This window comes from Hylobates moloch, unplaced genomic scaffold (assembly GCF_009828535.3).
Source record: "Hylobates moloch isolate HMO894 unplaced genomic scaffold, HMol_V3 SCAFFOLD_4, whole genome shotgun sequence".
NCBI classification, from domain to species: Eukaryota; Metazoa; Chordata; class Mammalia; order Primates; family Hylobatidae; genus Hylobates; species Hylobates moloch.
Genome location: NW_026652279.1, coordinates 37,297,176 through 37,312,880, shown reverse-complemented (window position 1 = coordinate 37,312,880; position 15,705 = coordinate 37,297,176). Strand labels below are relative to the sequence as shown.

At 42.4% G+C, this 15,705-nt stretch overlaps 1 protein-coding gene across 21 annotated transcripts in view; it reads left to right on the top strand.

Annotated features, from left to right (window-relative positions):
• The window catches only part of KALRN (kalirin RhoGEF kinase), a 695,573-nt gene that overhangs the window by 372,982 nt on the left and 306,886 nt on the right, over positions 1-15,705 (top strand). For all 21 annotated transcript variants that reach the window (XM_032149952.2, XM_032149957.2, XM_032149956.2 and 18 more), the window contains 2 exons: positions 4,189-4,384; positions 13,804-13,970. In XM_032149952.2, coding sequence (XP_032005843.1) covers positions 4,189-4,384; positions 13,804-13,970 — 363 coding nt within the window. The remainder of the gene's footprint in view (positions 1-4,188; positions 4,385-13,803; positions 13,971-15,705) is intronic.

Below are 15,705 nucleotides of genomic sequence, written 5' to 3'. Positions count from 1 at the left end.
GCTTCAGGCCCTAGTTTCTAGCCTGAACAAATTCTCTCCAGATGGAGTTAAATCACTAAATTCACTTGCTGGCACAGGCTTTTCTTCTCAGTCTTGTCTCTCTGTATTAGCAAACTAACCCATGACCCATGTTATTAGATAAGCCAGAGAAAAATATTCGGGTCTAGGTGTTGTCGTGAAGCTCCTCATGCCAGAGGGTTTACTCTGAAGGGTGGTCAGGGCTTAAGCAGATTGGGAGGAAGGACAAGGGCATTTCAGGGCTATTAGACCAGTGAAGAAGGCTGGAGAGGGCAGAACTTGCTCACAGCATCAGCAAGTAAACCATCTGACTGGTTCATAACAAGCGTACAGGGTAAGCCTGGAAAGCTAGGTTTGTTCATTAGCAGTAAGGTCAACATAAGGTTTGAAAACAACTATTTTTCTTTTTAAAAAATGAACCCCTATTGTCTTCCAGCCTTATGCCCCAGAAAGAAGGTAGGAAGGAAGAACCTAATGAAAAAAACATTCCTTGAGGAAACAGAAAATACTTAGGAAAGAGAATAATTTAAATTCCAGTATACATTAAACACACAAATCAGACTAATTGAAAGCTGTGGGCATCAGTGCCTGGGGGAGAGAAGGGAGGGGGAGTCCAACAGAAAGAGGAGAGAGCCTGTGGACCCAGGGAGGGCAGCCTTAGGAGGAGGCCCTGGAAATTCCCATTCTCCAGGCTTCGTAACAGACCTGGGTTCCTCAATTCAATGGTGTCAGACGATGAGAGTAGAGGAGGTTAAGGAGAGGAGAGGAAAGAATATAGAAACACCAGATATAGAATCCTGGACATATTTCACATTTAGCTTAGATTCGAATTCCTAAGATTCCAGACCTCTGAGATCACTCTCTCAACTAAAGCCTTCTGACCTGACTCTGTTCTCCCTCACCAGGACCAGGACCGTCAGCACCTTCCACTCCATAGATTCCTGGCTATGGGACTCCTTGGATCTTCCTGCGGCAAATAGATACCTCATAGACTCAGTTTCACAGAAACAAACAGAACCTAAAATCAAAAGAAAAGGCAGGCTCTTCCTTTCATGCTTGTTGTTTTAGTTTTATTCGAATTCCCCTTAGTTTGTAGGCCAGAAAATGGAGTAAAAATTGTGATTTGGGCTATTTTACATATATTATCTGATAAAGAACTTACATCCAGAATATATTTAGAACTTTTACAAATCTACAATGAAAAGTTAATTAACTTAGTATTTTAAAAAGAGCAAAAGAAAAGACATCTTACAAAAGTAGATATACAAATGGTCAATAAGCATTTGAAAATGTTCTCACCATCATGAGTCATCAAGAAAATACAACTTAAAACCATAATAGCACTTCACACCCACTAGCATGGTTAAAATTAAATAGACTGATAATGCCAAATGATGGTGAGGATGTAGAGCAACCAGAACTTGAATACGCTGCTACTAGGAGTGTAAAATATTACAATCATTTTGAGGAACTCTGATGGTTCCCTTATAAAGTTAAACATACACTTACCCTAAGACCTATATATAATTCCACCCCTAAGTAATTATGCAAGAGCAATGAAAACCTATGTCCACAGAAAGACATCTATAAGAACTTTCACATCAACCTTATTCATATTAGCCAAACACTGGAAACAACCCAATAATTCATTAGGAGGAGAATGGATAAACACATCGTGGCCTATATATACAATGGTACTCTACTCAGCTGTAGCAAGGAATGAACTAAACATACACACAGCAGCATGGATGAATCTTGACACAACATGTTGAACAAAAGCCAGATGTTAAAAAAAATTCTGTGTGATTTCATTCATATTAAATTCAAGAATAGGCAAAACTACATCTATGATGATAGAAATCAGAAATTGGTACCTAGTTGTGGGTTGGGAAGGGGAGGAATGGATTGGAAGGGGGCACAAGTAGGTTCTCTAGAGTGATGGAAAGGCTCTATAGTTTATTTTTGGTGATGACTACATGGGTGTATAAAATTGTCAAGACTCAGAACTGAATGCTTAAAATATGTGTATTTTGTATGTAAATTATACTTCAGTTTTTAAAATACAGTAACGAAAAAGATATTTACAGGCTTTGTTCTATAAAAACTATAAAAGCCTATTTATACTTTAAATTATGCTTTTTTTTTTTTTTTTTTTTAGAAACAGGGTCTCTATCACCCAAGCTGGAGTGCAGTAGCATAATAATAGCTGACTGCAACCTTGAACTCCTGGGCTCAAGTGATTCTCCTGCCTCAGCCTCCTAAGTTGCAAGGACAACAGGTGCATGCCACCATGCCTGGCTAATTTATTATTATTTGCTTTGGAGAGACAGGTTCTCACTGCGTTGACCAGGCTGGTCTTGAACTCCTGGCCTCAAGTGATCCTCGCGCCTTGGCCTCCCAAATCACTGAGATTATAGGCACAAGCCACTGCACCCAGGCTAAATTATCTTTTTTAAATAATCTCTTTTAGCCTCATCAGTCTAACCCCTTTCTCGAGTTAGAGAATGAAGTACTTTTCAAAGATGGGGCTTTAACAAAAACCTACATTGCCTGCCAACCCAGTAGCTCCCAGATCCCCCAAGGATGCCCCACAATAAGTAATACTGGGTTTTTCTGCTGAGCTCCGCAGTTCTCTAAATTGACCTGAAAAGATGTGGGGTGTGAAGTGAGAACCTAGGGCAGCGAGAGTGATACTTTCAATTTCCCCATTTCTCCTTCAAAGAGAGCAAGTACAATTTAATCTGTTTCTATTTTGCTTGAAGAAACGTCTTGTTGTTAGACAAAAAAGTGAAATCCTGTGACCCAGACAGCAGCCCCTTGTGAGCTGCTGCTTGGCTTTCCTATCCTAGTGTGTGTACCTCAGCATGGAATATAAGAGCACTGCTCCCACTTGCTTCAATCCATTGTCTGTCTCTCTGTGTCCCTGATGCTCCTGGAGCAGCAGTTTTTGATAACTTGGAAGGTTATGCCATGTGGGAGCTGGCATGAGACCCAGCATCATGAAAACCACTCAACTAAGGCTCTGGGATATATGCTTAGATGGCCTGGGCCATCCTGGGAATGTGTGACCTGGAGTGACACTTTCCTCTCCTGAGAAAAGAGGATGACAGTACACATGCTGTCGCCTTCAAGGGGTGTCATCGGGGTAACACGAGATAGCAGATCTGAAAATCACGTTTAAAAACTTTTAATTTTGATTCGCACAAGTGGAATTATCTAGTTCAGTACTTCTGAATTCCTAGTCTGTGGATGATTGCAGAGATTATAAAGGAAGTGTAGGATTTAGTTTCTATTTGCAGAAAACTGAGAGTAGACCCGGTGAAGTCATGTGAGTTAAGGGGTAGAGAAATGAACAATTAGCAAGCTGCTATTAAGGCAATGTTTCCATTCATTACATGCTTTAGTATTCATTAGAATCATTAATGCCTTTCAATTGATTAAATCTGCTTGAATTCCTGGAGGTATGCTACACATTTATACTTTGTTTAGTCACTATTTTTAGGTGTCAACCTTTGTAATAGAAGGACAGAATGTTGCACCATAGAACACAGGAACCAGAGCAGGACCCTTGGTTTTGATGGACACCAGCTCTTGAACTGATTGTGTAACTTTGGGCCATTCACCAGGCTTTTCTAGCCCTCAGTTTCTATTTCTGAAATAAACCCACTACTTGATTTCTAAGGACCTCTTTAGTTATGAAAATGGTTACAGCAACAACTGTGGGATGGTAGACAAAGTCTTTGCAGTTAGTAGAAGAACTTTATCCCTCTCTGGCAGGGTAAATAACCCCATCTGGCTGTGTGAGGGTCAACTTCCTCTTCTAGAAGATGGACCTGGAGATCTCCACCATGCCTGCTTCATTGAGTTATTGTGAGGATTGAACATCAAGGAGTATGCAAAAACTTTATAAGCCATAATTCATAATATGAATGTTTGCTGCTGTTCCTTTGCTGTTGCTATAGGCACTGAAACACCTAGAGAGCACTCTTGGAGCCATGTATACAAGAGTATATGGCAATGTTGCTTAAATAGTCTAATGGTTGAAGATTTCCAAAGCAGAGACTTATCTGAGGGGTGGATTCATGAATAAGGCTTGGAATCGTGAGCCTTAAATTAACAGTCTCTCGTGGACCTGGTGAGCTTGTGCTGATGACAGTGGTTCCCTCACAGGTGACAGCAGAGCTAGACGCCTGGAATGAAGACTTGCTTCGGCAGATGAATGACTTCAACACAGAGGATCTAACCCTGGCAGAACAGCGGCTGCAGCGCCACACAGAACGGAAGCTAGCCATGAACAACATGACCTTTGAGGTCATCCAGCAGGGACAGGATCTGCACCAGTACATCATGGAGGTCCAGGCATCAGGTGGGTGACCTCGCTCATTCTCCTGGCAGGGGAGATGATGAAAACAAGCATACCAGCTAGCCTGCAAGGAGCACTGCCACATCGTTTATTCATTTTATTCCTACAGATGCAAAGAATAGAGATTTTTACCCACATTTTTTTTTAAAGGAAACAAGGCCAGGTGTGGTGGCTCATGCCAGTAATCCCAGCATTTTGGAAGGCTGAGGTGAGTGGATAATTTGAGGTCAGGAGTTCGAAAGCAGCCTGGCCAACATGGTGAAACCCCTTCTCTAGTAAAAATACAAAAATTATCCAGGTGTGGTGGCAGATGCCTGTAACCAGCTACTCGAGAGGCTGAGGCAGGAGAATCGCTTCAACCTGGGAGATGGAGACTGCAGTGAGCTGAGACCATGCCACTGCACTCCAGCCTGGGCAAGAGTCAGATGAAAAAAAAAAAAAGAAAAGAAATGGAAGCCATGAGAGCTGAAATAGTGCCCAAGGTTGCCCAGTTAGGCTGTGCTGAAGTTGGGAATAGGGCCAGGGTTTTCTGGTCTGCAGAGTGAGAGAATCGATGATGGCAATCAGCACAGATTCCTTTAAAAAATGGTAGCCTGGAAAAACAAACCAGAAGCAGTCAGACATTCATATGGATTGTATTCACATGTGTAGTGGTTTCCTCTTCTGCTCCCGACCCCTGCTGCCAGCACGCATTCTCCAGCCCTATCCTCTACTCCTAAGCTATCTCCTTGTCTCCGGTTCCTGCTTCTCAGTCTCCTCAATTGTTTTTGTTTTTTTTTTTTTGAGACAGAGTCTCGCTCTGTCGCCCAGGCTGGAGTGCAGTGGCGCAGTATCGGCTCACTGCAAGCTCCGCCTCCCAGGTTCACGCCATTCTCCTGCTTCAGCCTCTCCGAGTAGCTGGGACTACAGGCGCCCGCCACCACGCCCGGCTAATTTTTTTATTTTTAGTGGAGACGGGGTTTCACTGTGGTCTTGATCTCCTGACCTCGTAATCCGCCCGCCTCGGCCTCCCAAAGTGCTGGGATTACAAGCGTGAGCCACCGCGCCCAGCCAGTCTCCTCAATTGTTAATCACTGGTCTTTGGGTGAGTATAAACAGTGATGATAAAAATTTATGACAAGATCATATAATTTTATAACTTCTCAGAAAAACATGGCTGAGTTACTCAGATTTAACTTCTTTTCCTGCTCAAGATTTATTCAAAATTTATCTAACAAATGAGTGAGCCCTTACTATTATACTTCCCACTCCCCAAGTCAGCCTTTATGTTAGAATGAGAGAGCAGCATGGTGATCTTGAGGACCGCTGGTTGAGAAGAAAAGTCACATGGCTGGTCACATCCCAAGGGAGTGCTAGAGCCCAGATCTCCACCTTCCAACCCACTCCACTGCCCTTCCACCGGGGTCCTTGTTGGCTCAGGTTCCTCACTCTCCAACACGAGGTAGATAGGAGCTAAGGCCATCAACTATAAAACACAGCTGGGCCATGTCCCTGCTTATCCCGAAGGATATGGAAATCCTGAGATTGTCGGGGGGACCTTAGCAGTCATACTGAACTTTAAAGTACTGTGTTTCTTTCGATGACCTGAAAGAGTAAAGACCAGCATTCAAAGGGACTTCACTCCTGACCAGAGGAGAGACAGTCTAGTAAATTCTGTTCACTTTTGTCAGCATAGTCTGTCCTTGAATTTTCATCTGTGCTGTGAACAGACTGCCTCTGAGACCCAGGCCTGTTCACAGGTGTGCAGCTGAAACCCAGGCCTTTTCACAGGTATGCAGCTAGTGCTCTGTGTCGTCCCAGGAAGGGCTACTCACCTTGCAGTCTGTCTGGGGACTTTTTTTTTTAATGACAGTGCCCAAGCCCCATGTCCTGATATTCTGGTTTAACTACCTCTAAATGGAACTTGGGCAACAGCAAAAAGCTCCTCAGGTGATTCAACTGTGTGGCCAGGACCAAGAACCACTGCTTTTAATCGTGATAATTAAACCACAACAGCTGACATCTCTGGAATGACCTAGGACAGTGGCTTTCAAAATGTGATCCGCATATCAGCAGCATTAGCATCACCTGAGGATGCGTTTGAAATGCGAGTTCAAGGGCCCATACCTGAACCCATTACATCAGAATCTCATAACATAAATGTTTGCTGCAGTTCCTTTGCTGTCGCTATAGGCATTGAAACAGCGCGTACTCTTAAAGCCCTGTACACAGGAGTACGTGGCAATGTTTCTTAAATAGTCTAAGGGTCAAAGAATTCCAAAGCAGAGACTGATCTGAGAGGTGGATTCATGAATAGGGCAGTGTTGCTTAAATAGTCTAAGGGTGAGCAGAGTGTGGCCCAGCCGTCTGTGGTTCAATTAGCCCTCCAGGTGATTTCGTGCACCACTGACCCAGCATGTTGCTACTCAGTGTGGGCCCTGGGCCCAGCAGCACCAGCATCACTTGGGAGCAGATTAGGAATGCAAAATTGCTGGCCTTATCCCAGACTTGTGAATCTGAATGTAGACGTTAACAAAATCTCCAGGTAAATGCTGTGTACATTAAAATCTGAGAGTCAATGTTCTAGGACACAGACGGTACCTTATTAGGGAAGTGGGGGAAACCATAATCCTTTCTCTGTGACTGAGAATCTTACCTGGACTCGGGATTTAGCCCATGGCCTGCCCTCGTGGTACTTACTGTAGCTGTCTATGCAGCTACGACTGGGAACCATAAGAGAATGCAGACACAGCATCTAGCAGAGAGATGGGCAGAGAAGCTATGCAGGGATGCTCACCCTTCATCTCTCACGGTAGATGTGTCCAGCAGGAAAAGGAGTCTTGTCTGCCTGGAAACCTGCAGCACTTACTACCAGGGTGCTGACGTGACCCTGGGCATGCCAACCTCTGTCCCAAGAGCCAAGTATCCATAGTAACAGAAAGACTACTGGGAGTTGGAAGTCCCTGAGGACTGCTTATGACTGAGGTGGGCTGTGCTTGGCGTCCACCTAAACTATGAGGGCTGGGTGGGTGAAAACACCCTAGGCAGATGGGCTGCCCACCCCTACATTATCCTGTTCTAGAAATGAGCTTTGTCAAAGGAGGTTTGATTGGCCTCTTCAGTGCCTCTTACTGAGGTTGGCTGTTCTCCTGCTCCTACCACAGCTAGCTGTTGGGTCTCATAGCCCATGAGGCTTTCAAGAGAATGAATCCAGGGGTTTTAGGAATGCTCACTCCCTGTCTATGGCTGAATGCCTGGTTCTGCAGGGGAGGCATCTAACTTACTTCTGGGCTTAGGGAAATGGAGGGTAGATTCATACCAGAGCTGGAGGGTGGGGATGGGGTAAGGGGTGAGCCCAGGTGGGCCTTGTCCCCCAATGGCTGAGGAATGTAAGACTTCAGAGACACAGGACTGAGGCAATAAATGGCTTGGGGATTTATAGTCTTTGTTTAATGGACTGTATTTGAACTAAAGGTAAAATAAACTGTTGTCTTAGAAAAAGGACAATTAGCAATATTAAAACTTTTGTTGGCATTTAGCCCATGCTAAATAAGGGCTTATGCTTTGATTTTACAGTAGCAAATGGAACTAGGGAATTTTTATATGCTTCTTTTCAAGTGTGAAGTTTATAATATTGAGCCAGGCTCTACTAAATCCCTCTGGTGTGCCCACAACTCTAACCAAAGCAAAAGCCTTTGCTTAACTTAACATCAGGCTCAGGAATAGAGTAAATAGGAACAATTTCTTAATTTGCTCATTGTTCTTTCCTCACTATGGGATCATCTATTTGAGCCTCAAGTTGGGAGGTGGTAGGTTTTGCTGAAAGAAGTTGAGAGAAACATGCTGGCTGAATTCAAGGTCCAGTCCCACCACCAACTAGCAGTCTGATTTTGGAAGTCTCTTTTCTTTCTCTTTAGACTTTAGTTTCTTCTTCTGTCTAGTGTGGCAGGCCTTGATTCCTAAGGTTCCCTCCAGTTCTCACTTTCCGTAATTCAGCCAAGCTGTCCTCATCTGCCAGGCCATACTTCTTCTCTCCCATGAAATCTGACCATGCGACTGTTACACTTGACTTTTGGAATAAGACGAGAGCGATGTACCCTATGGATATGTTGTTTTTGTGATTTACTCAAAGCATCAAGTTCTCTCTTTATACAAGATTTGTAAATGAGAAATCTCTGGAGTCTGTGGCCATGATACTTAAAATTTACTTTGCCTGAGAAGAACCCAACCCCAACGTTTAAAAATAAATAAATTCTTAAAATAAATTAAGTTTTGTGAGGATCACTCTTCTCCTTGAGCATAAAGGCTAGAATACAAAATCAAGAGGAAATCCTGGGTTGAAATCCCAGCCACACCTCTTAGGACCTGAGTGTCCTTGTACATGTTCGCCTGTCTCTCTAAGCCTTGCCTTCCTCTGAAAAGTAGTGATCATCAGAATCCTTACCACATAGGGTCATGTGAGGATGAAGTGGGATAACATAGGAGGATGGAAAAGGTTCAGTGAAGCTTGGCAACTAGTATATTTTGTACTCCTATTCTAGCACATGCTGCATTCTGTTGAAGTTATTTGTGTTCCTGTAGTTTTTCCAGCAGCATGAAGGAACAAATTCTTTCTTCCCTCTTTACATTCCCAGCATCTAGCAGAGCCAGTGTCTTGTGCCTAGCAAGTTCTCAATAGTAATGTTTGCTGAATTAATTGAGAATGAACATCAGTGTGCAGTGTGGGTGGAACAGATGTAGGTAAAAATAATGGAGCACAAATAATTTTACTAGTGTCAAAAAGGAAAGAAAAAAAATCTGTGGGTTTTTAATTTTTTTATTTTTTCAAAATGAAAGCTACTCTGGGGTTAATAGGAATGTGGATCTGAGGGGCTGAGAGGAGGGGAAGAAGAAACCTTGATGTAAAACAATGGTTCTTAACCTCTCTGTAGATTGGGAATCACCTGGGAACCTCTTAAAAATACCAATGTCTGGGTTCCATCCCTCAGGGAGTCTTAGTTAATTGGTCTGGGGTGGGCCCAGATTTTTTTTTAACTTCCCAGGTGATTTAAAGGTACAACCAGGGTTGAGAACACTGATCTAAAAACCTCATTAAAGGACTTTGTGATTTCTGAACTAGTGTTAGGTAGAGGGAGTGACACAGACAGAGAAATGGAGAGGGGAGGAGAAAAGAAAAGAGAAAAGAAGATGTTCTGTATCTGAGGCTGATACCAATATTTAAAGAACACAAACAGTTTTTTAAAACATGTTACAAGTATGGGCAGCATAGCCAGAAGTATCTAAATCTTACTCTAGACCACAGTCACCTCTCTCCTTGAGGAAATTAAAGTGGTACCCTCATCTGGTAACAAAGGAAAGCAAACTAACGCTTATTATTGTTAGCTGTGGCTTTTAGCCCTAAGGAAACACCAGTGCAGAGCGTTCTACTGAGTGTAGCAGAAGGAATATCTCTGTTTCCTGTACTGTCTTATCCAGTGGTTCATAATCTTGGTTGCATGTTGGAATCACACCTGGAGCTTTAAGACTTACTAATGGTTGGGTCCCGGCCACAGAGATTCTGTTGATATTGGTCTGGGGTGTGGTTAGGAGGTGGTGATTTTTTTTTTTTTTATTCTCCAGCTGATACTTGGGAGGTTGAGGCAGGAGAATCGCTTGAACCCAGGAGGCAGAGGTTGCAGTGAGCTGAGATCGCACCACTGCACTCCAGCCTGGGCGACACAGCGAAACTCAGTCCAAAAGACTGCTGAGTCCGATGTGAGCCAGGGTTGAGAGAAGCAGTCTAACAGCATTAAAGCCACCATTGTTTCCAATGATATACATTAGGCGAGTACATAAACACCTGTCAGTAAGATTTTATATTTACATTTTGTACAAGCCATTCAATAGTTCCATCAGCAATCAAAAGTGTATTCATTATAATTTCTCTGAGGGAGAAGAAAAAGTGAGAAAATGAATATTTTAAGCTTACTAGATGCCAAGCACTGTATACATTGTATCTCACTTAGTTCTCACAACATCCCTGAGAAGTCCTCTTTGTGATTCCCATTTTACAGACAAGGAAACCCAGGCTCAGAGAGGGTAAGAAGCCCAGAGTCTCACCATTCACAGCATACAGAGCAAATCTAAGCCTGTTCTTCCCCCAAGCTCTCGGGTACTTTCCACCACAGCATATGACCTCAGTTCTCTAAAGAGGCTCATTTGTTCACTGATTAGGTATTTATTGGGTGATATGAGTGAAGCATTGTGCTAGGGCCTGAAGAGGCAGAGATGGATATGACTGATACGGCCCTGGCATCAGGAAGCCTGCATTCCTGGAACAACATGGATAAGTTAATAAGGAACCAACTTCAATGGAAGTGTTCTGATTGGGGTATGGGCACAGGAAATTGTGGGGGCACATCGGAAAGAAGTTTTTAAAAAAGAGCCTGACAAATGATTTCCTCACAAATATATTCCACTACTTGATGGAAAGAGGAAACATGTCTTTTTGCATTTCTAAGAACCCCTAAGAAAAACAGATATATCAATAGATTGAGAGCAGTAATGTCAACACAAGCAAACTGTGCCTGCTGCTGATTGACAGATAAAGACCATCTGATGGGCTTTAACTGGGACTCGTGTCAGTGTGTTTGGGGGCAGTTGGAGAGGGGGTAATTTCTATTCTTCTAGGTGTGGCTGGAATAAATCTTCATGTTCCTCCCATTTACTCCATCCACAATATGATGTGTTCCTGAGGAGTGCAGAGGTGCGATAAGCATTGTCTTCATCCATTTTATTTCCTGTGTTTATCTCACATAAAACATCATCAAATGAGATGGATGAAAATGCAGGGACTGAGTCTCAGGACATGCTGGGAGCCCGCTCTGTTTGATGTCCTAAGCAGGTGGCTGTCCTCTTTGATAGGTAACATGTGGTGTAGCAGAGGTGAGCTATGAGGCTCACATAGAAAGACATTTTGCCCAAGCCCAGCATCTTGAACACCAGAGACACATGCAGAATGAATATGAGCTACAACAAATCCGCATCGAGACTGGAAGTGAGAAAGAGCGTCTGCTTCTGCAGATGGATCTTAAATTGCATTTCCAGAAAGTAAAGATAAGGGTCAGGGGTCATCCCACTATGCCAGGCACTGCAGAGGTAGAAATTTTTGTATTCTTACTTTTGATTTCAGTCAAGGAGATGCTCTACCTCATCCCTTGGTAATTGAAAATAGTAACTGGAAGGAGTTGACTGCCAAAAGAACAAGCCATTCTTTTCTCTGTCTCCCACAGATATTTCAGGAGCTAGGACTTGGAATTATGAAACAGACACAAAAAATAAACATGAAAAGATACTGAAATTATTACCGTGTAACACCAGAAAAAGTAAAGTGTTCCCACTTTCCCATATTGTCCTTATATAAAACATGATTTTTGCCTCCAGAGATGAATTTCCCTTAGCATGTACAGACTTTCCTTATACTCCCCCAACTATATGTTGCAGGTGTGTTGGTGGTGGCAGTGATGGATTTCTGATGGTGTGAGTTAGAGTGATGGGGAAATCTTCCAAATGGGATTTATTTTTTAGGTAGCCATATGTTGAGATTGGCAGGCTCCTTTGGGTTTGATCCCCATGGAAGTATGCTACCTTTTGGTGACTTACCTGCTGGGCTTTTAAGTCTGAACCCCATCATTGGTTGGGATCCTGTTCTTCAGCATCTCAGACAAAGTGTCAGCATCAGGACCAAAGCTGCATTGGGTCTAGATTGTTGGATGAGGAGCCAGGGAAAGGACTTGGACAGAACTAAGAAGCTGCAGAGCCAGGTGGACTCAGGGATCAGAATAAGCAAGCAGTCCAGAGTTAGGATTTTCCTAGATCTAAGGATCTGAACAAGGCTGAATAAGAAATATGTAGACAATCCAAATCAAGAAACAACATGGGTCACAACTTGCAACAAGTTAGAGACAGTTAGAAACCAAGACGACATGAATGTGAGAAGGCAGAAAGTTGAAAGTTTAAGGTAAGAGTCAGGAGTCAGGAAAGCCACAGGACTAAGGAGCAGTGGTCTACATTTACTGTGTATCATGTACACACAGTAATATGTGTATATGAGAGATATTTTACATGCATCATCTCATTTAATCCCACAAGTTTAGGAGGTAGGTAGCTTATGAGGTAGGTAGGTATGTAAATTCATATTTTACATATGAGCAAAGTGAGGCTTCTGAGAGTCTAGGTAATTTGCCTAAGGTCAGGATTCCAAGTCAGGACTGTTCCAAAGCTAATACACTTTCAGGTAGTCTTTGAGAGCCAAGTAAGGAATCAAATTCAAGTTACTAGTGGAAAGAAGGACTTCGATTACTAAGGCAGTTCCTTTGCTCTCCGAGTTCGTTAATTTCTGAGGCAGAAATTTATTTGATGAAGGCTACCTTGGGCCTGCGGATGATAATGTATAAATAGGAGAACTGGCATAGTGAAGAGAGGAAGTGTGTGTGTGCACCTGTGCTTATGAATTAGGAAAAGTATATAGGAAAAGTAAGACAAGGAGGTAAACAAGGAACGGGGCCACAGCTTCTGGCCGGCATATATTGACTCAAGGCTCCCATTGTAGGTCAGATGGTTGACAGTTTATTAATGTTGGGTGGTTTATACATAAACATTGGGAACACTTGTCAGTGACTGGCTGGGCTTACTAATTGTAAATCAGTAGAAAAACATTGAGCAAACTCTCCTTGTGTGGGCACAACTTTAATGTGAAACTTTTTCTAAATGGATAAGCACTCGTTATCCCTGTGGTATTGCTGGGTTGTATTTATTAGGTGTGTTTGCCTGAGTTTTGTAAATAATATATGAGAGCTGGCTTATATTTCTAACAGTTCCTTTTTTTTAGAGGACCTAAGTAGTTGGCTAATAAAATCACCACTGTCCATGTGTGACACTTCAGGGAATTTAAAAGGAATTTTTAAAAATCACTATTGTGCAGCTACTCTCATTGGAGTGAACTTACCATCTAATGATAAATTATATCTGACCAGGTTAAAAAAAAAGTGTGTCATTTGCAGAAGTACTGAGACAGTCTTCTGGTTTGGTTTTCAATTTTCCAATATGATTTAGAAGCTTGTTTGTGAATATTCTGGGTGTTGGCAAATCCCCCAGCAGGAATTGCTGGGTGCTGTCATGTCTAGGGATGGACCTCTACATAACTCTAATTCCTGTTGATAATAAGGAACTGATCATCTGTTGAATTCTCAGGCAAAGGATCAGTTAATACAAAAGAGATGGCATAATTTTAGCATCCCAAACAAGGGCATGTTGTGGTGCCCAGTTTCACAGAGGAATGTTTAGAGTTTGGGAGGGTATGAATAATGGCTGTTTCCAAATTCCAGTTTTCTTATGCATATTGAAGGGAATATAGCCTTCACAGTACTAGCTGGTTTTTAATTGTTTCCATTTTTTAAAATCAGGAATTGAGTTGATCTGTGAAAAAGACATTGATCTGGCAGCCCAGGTGCAAGAGTTATTGGAATTTCTCCATGAGAAGCAGCATGAATTGGAGCTCAATGCGGAGCAGACGCATAAGCGGCTAGAGCAGTGCCTCCAATTACGGCACCTCCAGGCTGAAGTCAAACAGGTAAGCCCGGCCCTTCTTCCTTCAGCCTGGGTTTCTCAGCCAGCTGAGCCTGACCTGGGACCTGCTCCTGGTATGAGGTAAGGCATACAGAGCCACAGATGCCCCTTTAAATAACCAGCACTTCGAAAACAGGTAAGTTAAGGACTACTTGTATTCGTTTCTGAAAGCTTGGCTACAGTAACAAATAGACTCAATGATACAATGGCTCAAACAACAAATGTATGATTTCTTTCTTACATGACAATCCATTCCAGAGTTGTCCTTAGTCACTGAATCTATTCTTTCTTTCTATTCTCAATCCTGTCAAGCAGTCCATGGGAAATATACAAATCCTTTATCAATAAATATATTTAGGATATAGAGTCAGGTTAATTAATTTGGGGTACCTGTGTGCCTGAAACATAGTTAATATTCAGTAACTAGTAACAATTACCATCACTATTTCCAAAGTGTGTATGGTTATTATAGGAAAGTTTTCTTGCCATATTAAAGTTGATTTTAAAAAGGAAAATAAGTTATCTGCATGAAGCATTATGCTAGGCATTTTATGCTAGATCTCTAGGAACCTGTGGGAACATACACACAATGACCGATGTCACATTTTAAAAATAGTACAGGCCAGGCATGGTGGTTCATACCTGTAGTCCCAACACTTTGGGAGGCCAAGGCAAGAGAGTCACTTGAGGCCAGCAGTTTAAGACCAACCTGGGCAGCATGGTGAGACCGCACAAAAAAATTTCAATATTAGCTGAATGTGGTGGCACATGCCTGTTGGTCCCAGCTAATTGAGAGGCTAAGAAAGAAGGATCACTTGAGTCCAGGAGTTTGAAGCTGCAGTGAGCTATGATCACATCACTGCACTCCAGCCTGGATGACAGTGCAAGACCCTGTTTCCAAAAAATAAAAATTACAAAAAATACATATATTAAGAACAGACTAAGTGGTAATTGTTTTAATTACCTATTTGTACAAAGGTGGGGGTGAAGAAGTAAAAGTATAATAATAATTCCATTTTGTTGAGTGCTATGGGCCTGTTACACACATCTTCATCAATCCTCACAACCATTCTCTGAGGTAAACTTTATTGTCATTTTATAGATTAGGCCACTGAAGCTTAAGAGGTCAGCAGACCATTGTTACCCTGAGGAGAGAACATACTACCACTCTCCACGGGTCCCGGAGGGGTTCCCAGCAGGGCAGGTACCACATCACTCCTGTGGTTGCCCCTTTCTGCCCCACTCTACCCAAATCATCCTAAGCAAAAAAACATCTTTCTTTTAAACATTTTTGTTTTCTTGTCTATAACAGCTGCTGGAGCTTTTCCCTTTTTTCTTCAGAAAACCATAGCTCAGCATGCTGGAACTTTTGGAATTAAGCCTATTGATTTAGTATGAGGGCCAAAAACATCTTATTTTGTTTAATTGTTGCTTGATTCCTTATATTAAAGGTATTCCTTCCTCTAATGCCTCTGTCTTAGTTATTATATTGTTATTTATTATAATGAAAAAAACACTATCTTCTCAACTCCCCATCTCTCCCAATCAGTGCTGAGCAATAGCCTACACATGCCATGCTAAAGATCTGTATTCAGCACAGATTAAATTCCTGAGCCCCAAGCAAGGCTGGGTTACAGTGCTGTCCTCTGGGTTGTTTCTGCTTAATGACACTGGGATCACACTTGAGTCTCCAGAGAGACATGTTATTTATAAGGACTTGGTGGAAATCCTAGCAGGCC